We start from the raw sequence: 10,993 nt of genomic DNA, 5'->3' as shown, positions 1-10,993 counted from the left end.
TTTTAAATCTATGTAGGCTTCCTTATTTTCACCATTAGGTTAGTATTGTGGAGTACCTACAATGTTGTTGATCCATCCTCCGTTTTCTCCTATGACAGACATTCAACTCTGTAACTGTTTAGTCACCATTGGCTTCATGGTGAAATCCCTGAACGGTTTCCACCTCAGCAACCCAGGTTAGGAAGGACATCTGTCTTTGGTGACTGGTTGGATTGATACACTATCCAAGTGTAATTTATAGCTTCACCATGCTCAAAGGGAAATGTAATGTCTGCTTTTTATTTTACCCATCTACCAATATGTGCCCTTCTTTGCAAGACATTGGGAAAACTCCCTGGTCTTTGATTGAATCTGTGTTTGAAATTTGCTGCTCGACTGAGGAACCTTACAAATAATGAATTGTATGTGTGGGGTACAGAGATGAGGTAGTCATTAAAAAAATCATGTTTAACATGAGTCCATGCAACTTATTATGTGACTTGTTAAGCACTTCTTTATTCCTGAACTTATTTAGACTTAGGAGTTGAATACTTATTGACTAAAGACGTTTCAAGTTTTCATTTTTTATTAATTTGTAAGCATTTCAAATAACATAATTCCACTTTGACATTATGGGGTATTAAGTGTAGGCCAGTTTTATTCCATTTTAACTTCAGGCTGTAACACAACAAATGTGGAAAACGTCAAGGGTTGTTTATACTTTCTGAAGGCTCTGTACATGAAGCAAATGTGTTATTGTGTCTGCAGTAAGTGACCACAATAAAAAAGGAACTTGAGAGAAAGAAATAGTTTATTGGATGGATGGTGTCATGACTTACCACCTGTACTGTAAATAGGACTCTCTTCTTAAGTTCCAATGAAACACCCACAGTACTGTAGTATTGAAGGCCACACTTCACAGTCAGTAGGAAATATAATGAATACTTATTAATACCTGTCATATCAATTGCAGCTACTACCTGTCTGTCCTCAGGCCACGGCTACTACCTGTCTGTCCTCAGGCCCACCGGCTACTACCTGTCTGTCCTCCAGGCCAGGGTTACTACCTGTCTGTCCTCAGGCCCGGCTACTACCTGTCTGTCCTCAGGCCACGCTACTACCCTGTCATCCTCAGGCCACGGCCTACCTGTCTGTCCTCAGGCCAGGGTTACTACCTGTCTGTCCTCAGGCCACGGCTACTACCTGTCTGTCCTCAGGCCAGGGTTACTACCTGTCTGTCCTCAGGCCACGGCTCACCAATACCTGTCTGTCCTCAGGCCACGGCTACTACCTGTCTGTCCTCAGGCCAGGGTTACTACCTGTCTGTCCTCAGGCCAATGGCTACTACCTGTCTGTCCTCAGGCCACGGCTACTATCTGTCTGTCCTCAGGCCACGGTTACTACCTGTCTGTCCTCAGGCCAGGGTTACTACCTAGTCTGTCCTCAGGCCAGAGGTTACTACCTGTCTGTCCTCAGGCCAGGGTTACTACCTGTCTGTCCTCAGGCCAGGGTTACTACCTCATACACTTTCTCCAAAGAATTAGCATGACTCATCAGTTTCATTCCTTCACCAATTGCTAAGTTACCATTGAAAACATTGTCAGAGATAGGAATTTATTTTTGCTTCCAATAGTCCAATAAGTCAGAAGACTTTTCAAGTTTTCCTTGGAAATGAGAGGGAGACTGTTAAAGTTATAGTACCTTATTACTTTAAAAGCACAAACTGTAAGATTACCTGGTATTCAATGGCCATAACCAATTGATAGCAATACAAATAACTTATCATTGCCCAGATTTTAGAACTGTCTACTCTTGCCATTATCATAAATATGAACTGATCATATTCATCTCATGGACTATCAGTCTTTGCATCCATAGGTGAAACACCATCCCACTAACGAGATGGCAACCAGCACAGGTTACACACCTTCCCGCTAACGAGATGGCAACCAGCATAGGTTAAACACCTTCCCACTAACGAGATGGCAACCAGCACCGGTTAAACACCTTCCCACTAACGAGATGGCAACCAGCACCGGTTAAACACCTTCCCACTAACGAGATGGCAACCAGCACAGGTTAAACACCTTCCCACTAACGAGATGGCAACCAGCATAGGTGAAACACCTTCCCACTAACGAGATGGCAACCAGCATAGGTGAAACACCTTCCCACTAACGAGATGGCAACCAGCATAGGTGAAACACCTTCCCACTAACGAGATGGCAACCAGCATAGGTGAAACACCTTCCCACTAACGAGATGGCAACCAGCATAGGTGAAACACCTTCCCACTAATGAGATGGCAACCAGCACAGGTTAAACACCTTCCCACTAATGAGATGGCAACCAGCACAGGTTAAACACCTTCCCACTAACGAGATGGCAACCAGCACAGGTTAAACACCTTCCCCACTAACGAGATGGCAACCAGCATAGGTGAAACACCTTCCCACTAACGAGATGGCAACCAGCATAGGTGAAAGACCTTCCCACTAACGAGATGGCAACCAGCATAGGTGAAACACCTTCCCACTAACGAGATGGCAACCAGCATAGGTTGAACACCTTCCCGCAAACAAGATGGCAACCAGCACAGGTGTAACACATACTGACTTAACGAGGTGACACCAATCGTTGCGCCCTACATGTTAATGAGCTATACGTGCTAAATTCCAACCTCTAAAAATAGGTGTGACCCTTGACAAACCCTGTCATTCCTGCAAACATCAAAGCAGTGATGCGCTTCCGAAGGTTCATGCTCTATCACATCCATAGAGTATGACCTTTCCTCACACAGGAAGCGGCGCCGGTCCTAATCCAGGCACTTGTCATCTTCCGTCTAGACTACTGCAACTCTCTGTTGGCTGGGCTTACCTTCATGTACCATCAAACCCCTGAAACGTCTTCAGAATGCCATGGCCCGCCTGGTGTTCAACCTTCCCAAGTTCTCCCTTGTCACGCCGCTCCTCCACTAATTTCCAGTCGAAGAGCACATCATCTGGGGCGGCAGGGTAGCCTAGTGGCTAGGGTGTTGGACTAGTAACCAGAAGGTTGCAACCCCCGAGCTGACAAGGTACAAATCTGTCGTTCTGCCCCTGAACAGGCAGTTAACCCACTGTTCCTAGGCCATCATTGAAAATAAGAATTTGTTCTTAACTGACTTGCCTAGTTAATTTTTTTATTTTAATAAATACATCTACAAGACCTTTAGTGCTTACCTACGGATCAGCTCCCCCCCCCCCTTAACTTCAGGTTATACTCAAACCCTACATCCCTACCCAAAAACTCTGTTCTGCCACCTCGGGTCTTCTCTGTCATGGAACCCCAATTGTGGAACAAGATTCTCCCTAAAGTCAGGACAACGGAGTCCCTGCTCATTTTCTGAACATGTCTGAAACACCTACTTCTTTCAAGATTATCTTAAAAACGCACTTATTTAACAAATGTATCTTTTCACACTAGTTTTGACTTTGCTGATAAATACTTTGAGAGGAAAATGTACTTGATATGATTGTGATATATGTTGGTGTCTCACCTCATCTTAAGATGAATGTACTAATTGTAAGTCGCTCTGGACAAAAGCATCTGCCAAATAACTAGAAATGTCAAATGAACATGCTGCAGTAGAGACTCTAGGGTTGTGCTATCTGGTTGTCATACTGTGTGTGAACACGGCTCACTGAATTCTGCTCAGAGATGCAGTGAAGTGTTGCGGGCGTGTTTCACACTGCGTCTGCCACACAGGCCTTTACTGTAGAGTTACTGTGTGATGAGGCTGTCCTGTCTTTTGGAACATCCTTGTATCAGTCATATAGCACAGTAGCAATATTAATGTAGGGTTTGAAGTATATTAACCTTTTATTCAACATGTTTGAATTAGCCATAGTCAATATGTTGATGTAAGTTCTGTCTATGGAATTCACTGTCCCATATTGCCGCCCCCCATTGAACAGTAGTTACATGGCTGGCACTTGTCAGGTACAGTGTAATAACAGTGTAGGTACAATTTGTTAGATAGTACTAACTACTACACAATATCTGTCATCATCAGTAAATGCAAGTATTAGTAAAATAGGTTTTACAGAAGCTTTGAGTGGGGTTAGATGTGTGTGTTGTCAAACGATGGATAGGTACTACATTCTCACAGGTCGGATACCAACAGGAGTCCTGCACATTTCACTGTATCGTGATCTTTTGAATCCGTTCCCTCTCGTAGGTCTCCATTGAGAGAGTCACAGCAAAGCTTCTTTCGGTGATTTCCAGTGCAGCCAAGAACCAGAAGACAAAATGGCCGACAATGTAAATGCCTTGCCCTTCTTTTATGGCAACATCACCCGGGAGGACGCAGAGGGCTACCTGCAACAGGGGGGCATGGGAGACGGCATGTACCTGCTACGGCAGAGCCGGAGCTACTTAGGGGCTACGCCTGTCAGTGGCCTACAGACGGGAGTGTTACCACTATACCATAGAGAGGAGCTCAACGAGACGTACGCCATCGTTGGGGGAAGAGCCACCGAACCCCGTGGATGTGATTGACTACCACTCCCAGAAATGCGAAGGGCTGGTGTGTCTGCTGAAGATGCCCTACAACAGGCCCAAGGGCATGCAGCCCAAGGTGGGGCCTTTTGAGGACCTCAAGGAGAAGCTGATCAGAGAGTATGTGAAAAAGACCTGGAACCTGCAGGTTAGTAGAAATACTTGGGTTGACTGATTCACTGGTTAGTTGGTTGGTTGGTTCATTCATTTATTAATTGGTTCATTGATTCATTCCTTCATATTTTTATTGATTCATTCCTTCATTCATTTATTAATTGGTTCATTGATTCATTCCTTCATTCATTTATTAATTGGTTCATTGATTCATTCCTTCATATTTTTATTGATTCATTCCTTCATTCATTTATTAATTGGTTCATTGATTCATTCCTTCATTTATTCATTGATTCATTCCTTCATTTATTCATTGATTCATTCCTTCATTCATTTATTAATTGGTTCATTGATTCATTCCTTCATTCATTTATTAATTGGTTCATTGATTCATTCCTTCATTCATTTATTAATTGGTTCATTGATTCATTCCTTCATATTTTTATTGATTCATTCCTTCATTCATTTATTAATTGGTTCATTGATTCATTCCTTCATATTTTTATTGATTCATTCCTTCATTCATTTATTAATTGGTTCATTGATTCATTCCTTCATATTTTTATTCATTTCATTTATTAATTGGTTCATTGATTCATTCCTTCATATTTTTATTGATTCATTCCTTCATTCATTTATTAATTGGTTCATTGATTCATTCCTTCATATTTTTATTGATTCATTCCTTCATTCATTTATTAATTGGTTCATTGATTCATTCCTTCATTTATTCATTGATTCATTCCTTCATTTATTCATTGATTCATTCCTTCATTCATTTATTCATCGGTTAGTTGGTTGGTTGGTTTATTAATTTATTCCTTCATTAATGTATTTATTTTACACCTGACTTTACCTGAAGTGAACCTTAATGCCATGTTGTTACTCTATTCCAACTTTAGTGACCAAAATAAAGGTAAATGAAATAGTGATTGATTGAAAGGGAAATGACCCAATGCTGTCTCAAATGTGTTACTACTGTAGAGTAGGCCTAAAGTTATCAGATTGAAGACTTAGACTGGGTCTCAACTTACTGTTGATTTGATTTGATTAGGATTAATTTTAATTGGAGTAACAATAGTAGAGTACATAAAGTGCCATTTCTGAATGTAGTTGTGCATCAGCAGTTTTTATATTCTTACTCAAAAAGCCCATGTCAGCAAAAAAATGTTTATTTTGGTAAGTTACCAAAAATCTCTCCACCCTATGCCAAAATGTGTAGTATAGCAGGAAATTAGTTGTAAAATTGCATATTTTTCTCACTAACGCATGGCAAAATGAGTAGAATTGCATGAAATTAGTTATAAAATTGAACAATCTTCTCTCTGCCCAATGGCAAAATGTGTAGAATTGCAGCAAACTTGCTTTAAAACGGCAAAACAATTCTCTCCACCCTAAGCCAAAATGTACAGAATAGCAGGACATTAGTTGTAAAACTGCAGGCTCGGGTCGGCTATTTCTACCATCATGGTATACCTTCCTATTGCTTGAAGCAGCCATAAAGTGGTCGGGGGACAGGTCAGATGTCATTGTGCTATGTCCTCAGAGTGCAGGCCATCATTAGCCAGAGACCTCAGCTGGACCATGGAAAACGTTGTCAGAGATAGGAATCTATTTTGCTTCCCAACAGTCCAATAAGTCAGAAGGCTTTTCAAGTTTTCCTTGAAGATGAGAGGGAGACTGTTAAAGTTATAGTATCTTATTACTTTAAAAGCACAAACTGTAAGATTACCTGGTATTCAATGGCCATAACCAATTGATAGCAATACAAATAACTTATCATTGCCCAATTTTAGAACGGTCTAATCTTACCATTATCATAAATATGAACTGATAAAGTTCATAAAGTGTTCGGGGACGGGTCAGATGTCATTGTGTTATGTCCTCAGGGTGCGGCCCTGGAACAGGCCATCATTAGCCAGAGACCTCAGCTGGAGAAGCTGGTTGCCACCACCGCCCATGAGAAGATGCCCTGGTTCCATCACACCATCACACGTGAGGACTCTGAATCACGGCTCCAGATGGGCTCTCGCACCAATGGCAAATTTCTGTAAGGGACCACTTAAAATGACTATGGCTGTCTATTGTAACATTATTATTATTATCTCATGGTTTGCTTTTGAATGGCCTCGGGTAAAACTGTAAGGTGTAAAAATGTATAAACCTGCCATAAGGTAACACCAGTCAACTTTACTTAAAAACTATGTGTCATGGTTGTGTGAAGTCCTGTTAGTAGCTATGATCTACTCTTAACTTAAACTTTGTAATTCTATTTGAGATCCTAACAAAAATCATGTGAGGATATGACATAGCAGAAAATTCTAGATGATAAAAACCTTTGTAGGTATTTTTTCCGAGCCAATTCTGACATGTTCATGTCAGCTCTTAGAGCTTGTAAAAAAAATATATTTTTTAAGTTGAAAGCAAAGTGGTGTAGATTTGCTACGCTGAAAAGAAGATAGAAGACATACAGGAGAGGTCTGTAGTCTACACTATTTATAGTAAGATAAGTTTGTGCTGCGAGGCGCCAGCAGTGGCCTAGGCTGTAGAGAGAGAAGCAGGCTGCGGTTTCCGTTGTGACAGTTTGCAGAGGACTTCCTGGAGTGACCAAAGGGGGAGGGGTTTGACTGCTCTACTTTATCTAATGAGAACATTCTAGAAGGTACTCTTTGCAGTATTTTCCTCAAAACTACTTCTCAGCGTTCAACGTATTGAAAATTGTGTCCTATTTTATTATTTTGGATTAATTTATACATTTTTTATTCATATCCTGAATTGAATTGATAACATTTGAATGACCTCAACCTTGGTGTATACAACAAGAGCCTTTCCCGCCACAATTTCCATTTCTTCAGTGTGTTTCAACAAATTTGGATTTATTTTTAATTAATTTTCATATTTAAATATGCATTTTTTGTACTTAAATGTGCATTTTCATATTTAAATATGCATTTTCATATTTAAATATGTATTTTTGTAAACCATTTACATTTAGGATTCTCAAATGCAAGCAATCATAAGGAATTCTGCAATTCTATTTCAAAAAGGAGTTCGATGAAACAACTTTTATTTGTGAATATTAATTCATCAATGTTGTCATCTAGTGTAGTAATGTATTTCAGGGTAATTTATCAGACATTCTTATCCAGAGCGACTTACAGTAGTGAAAGCATATATTTTCATACTGCCCCTCTGTGGGAATCAAACCCACAACTCTGGTATTGCAAGCACTGTGGTCTACCAACTGAGCTACGCAGAATTCATCATTCAGTACTGTAGCTCAGTTTCCTGTGTTGTGGGGTCACTTTTCATCAAGTTATCGACTACACAGTCACGTACCAATAGGAATGATTGTTTCGGGGTTTACAGTAGTCATGCACCATGAGCTACTACCGAAGGCATATCTACTGAAGAATATTAGCCCATCCATGCACTGTACTAACCTTGATGAAAGTTAGTTTATTGTAACTCTAGCACTCTTTCAAGTACACATGTTAGTCATTTAGCAGATGCTCTTATCCAGAGAGACTTACAGTTAGTGAGTGGATAAATTTTTTGACTTTTTTTGTACTGGTCCTCCGTGGGAAACAAGCCCACAACCATGCTCTACCAATTCTACCAGCTGAGCCACACAGGGACCTATATTCAGTGCCATAGCTCAGTTTCCTGTGTTCATTTTGACATTTTAGTCATTTAGCAGACGTTCTTATCCAATTAGTGCTTTCATCATAGAAGATAGCTAGGTGTGAAAGCAACATATCACAGTCGCAGCTGCCCTGACGTTAGAGGGCAGTTTGTTTCCACCTTCTTATGTTCATCTGTGTCTCTTCCATATGTCTCCCTCCAGGATCAGACAGCGGACCTGAATGGTTCCTACGCCCTGTGTCTCCTACATGGGTCACAAGTCATGCATTATCGCATCGATAAGGACAAGGCTGGCAAGCTCTCCATTCCTGATGGGAAGAAGTTTGACACACTGTGGCAGGTAACATCGCAGACTGTAGAATTATTTAAGGTCCCACTTTAAACACACTTCAATTTATAGGGCCAGTTTCCCGGACACAGATTAGGCCTAGTCCTGGATTCAAAAGGTTTACTCTCTATTGAAAATGCTTAGTCCAGGATTAGGCTTGATCTGTCTCCAGGAAACCTCCCTATAATACAGACCTGATAGATGGATATAGGCCTTGTAGGGATAGATTCAATCAGATTGACAGCGAGCACAGTGTTGTTTGGTTGGAGGTAGAACTGCGTAAAGCCTATCGCATGCTTCCCAGTCGAAACAGTTTGTGCATATATTATATTTAAGCCATTAAGACCTGAGGAGGTGTTGTATCTGGCCAAAATCTCCTGGTACTGGCTAAAGTTCATGATGCCATTGACCTAAACAAGAACCCCAGGACAAGTGTAAGCAAAGAGCCTCAATAGATCAAAGATCCACCACCATATTTTACAGTAGGTATGGGGTCTTTTCTGTTCATGCAGTCACATATCAACGCCAAACTCATCACTGGTGTGCATGGCCAAACTCATCACTGGTGTGCATGGCCAAACTCATCACTGGTGTGCATGGCCAAACTCATCACTGGTGTGCATGGCCAAACTCATCACTGGTGTGCATGGCCAAACTCATCACTGGTGTGCATGGCCAAACTCATCACTGGTATGCATGGCCAAACTCATCACTGGTGTGCATGGCCAAACTCATCACTGGTGGGCATGGCCAAACTCATCACTGGTGTGCATGGCCAAACTCATCACTGGTGTGCATGGCCAAACTCATCACTGGTGTGCATGGCCAAACTCATCACTGGTGTGCATGGCCAAACTCATCACTGGTGTGCATGGCCAAACTCATCACTGGTGTGCATGGCCAAACTCATCACTGGTGTGCATGGCCAAACTCATCACTGGTGTGCATGGCCAAACGCATCACTGGTGTGCATGGCCAAACTCATCACTGGTGTGCATGGCCAAACTCATCACTGGTGTGCATGGCCAAACTCATCACTGGTGTGCATGGCCAAACTCATCACTGGTGTGCATGGCCAAACTCATCACTGGTGTGCATGGCCAAACTCATCACTGGTGTGCATGGCCAAACTCATCACTGGTGTGGCCAAACTCATCACTGGTGTGCATGGCCAAACTCATCACTGGTGTGCATGGCCAAACTCATCACTGGTGTGCATGGCCAAACTCATCACTGGTGGGCATCATCACTGGCATGGCCAAACTCATCACTGGTGTGCATGGCCAAACTCATCACTGGTGTGCATGGCCAAACTCATCACTGGTGTGCATGGCCAAACTCATCACTGGTGTGCATGGCCAAACTCATCACTGGTGTGCATGGCCAAACTCATCACTGGTGGGCATGGCATCATCACTGGCATGGCAAACTCATCACTGGTGTGCATGGCCAAACTCATCACTGGTGTGCATGGCCAAACTCATCACTGGTGTGCATGGCCAAACTCATCACTGGTGTGCATGGCCAAACTCATCACTGGTGTGCATGGCCAAACTCATCACTGGTGTGCATGGCCAAACTCATCACTGGTGTGCATGGGTGTGCATGGCCAAACTCATCACTGGTGTGCATGGCCAAACTCATCACTGGTGCATGGCCAAACTCATCACTGGTGTGCATGCAAACTCATCACTGGTGTGCATGGCCAAACTCATCACTGGTGTGCATGGCCAAACTCATCACTGGTGTGCATGGCCAAACTCATCACTGGTGTGCATGGCCAAACTCATCACTGGTGTGGCATGGCCAAACTCATCACTGGTGGGCATGGCCAAACTCATCACTGGTGGGCATGGCCAAACTCATCACTGGTGTGCATGGCCAAACTCATCACTGGTGTGCATGGCCAAACTCATCACTGTGGCCAAACTCATCACTGGTGTGCATGGCCAAACTCATCACTGGTGTGCATGGCCAAACTCATCACTGGTGTGCATGGCCAAACTCATCACTGGTGTGCATGGCCAAACTCATCACTGGTGTGCATGGCCAAACTCATCACTGGTGAATGCTCATCACTGGTGCATGGCCAAACTCATCACTGGTGTGGCATGGCCAAACTCATCACTGGTGTGCATGGCCAAACTCATCACTGGTGTGCATGGCCAAACTCATCACTGGTGTGTATGGCCAAACTTATCTAGCAAAAGGCATCATTTTCATGTCATCTGGTGTGCATGGCCAAACTCATCACTGGTATTTACCATCCAAACCAAACTGGTGTTGGCCAAACTCAACACTTGGGCATGGCCAAACTCATCACTGGCATGGACAAACAGCACGTCAACACATAGGCAAACTCATCACTGTTTTTGATGATCACGCAGA

The 10,993-nt window shown here is 42.6% G+C and overlaps 1 protein-coding gene across 1 annotated transcript in view; it reads left to right on the top strand.

Annotated features, from left to right (window-relative positions):
- The first annotated feature begins 4,168 nt into the window (after positions 1-4,168).
- Positions 4,169-10,993, top strand: part of LOC124028274 (tyrosine-protein kinase SYK-like) — a 26,753-nt gene continuing 19,928 nt past the window's right edge. The window contains 5 exon segments of the mRNA XM_046340380.1: positions 4,169-4,406; positions 4,408-4,666; positions 6,522-6,682; positions 8,480-8,493; positions 8,496-8,617. Coding sequence (XP_046196336.1) covers positions 4,270-4,406; positions 4,408-4,666; positions 6,522-6,682; positions 8,480-8,493; positions 8,496-8,617 — 693 coding nt within the window. The 5' untranslated portion in view covers positions 4,169-4,269.

Source organism: Oncorhynchus gorbuscha, unplaced genomic scaffold (genome assembly GCF_021184085.1).
Source record: "Oncorhynchus gorbuscha isolate QuinsamMale2020 ecotype Even-year unplaced genomic scaffold, OgorEven_v1.0 Un_scaffold_3942, whole genome shotgun sequence".
NCBI lineage: Eukaryota > Metazoa > Chordata > Actinopteri > Salmoniformes > Salmonidae > Oncorhynchus > Oncorhynchus gorbuscha.
This window is presented reverse-complemented; position numbering and strand designations above follow the sequence as displayed.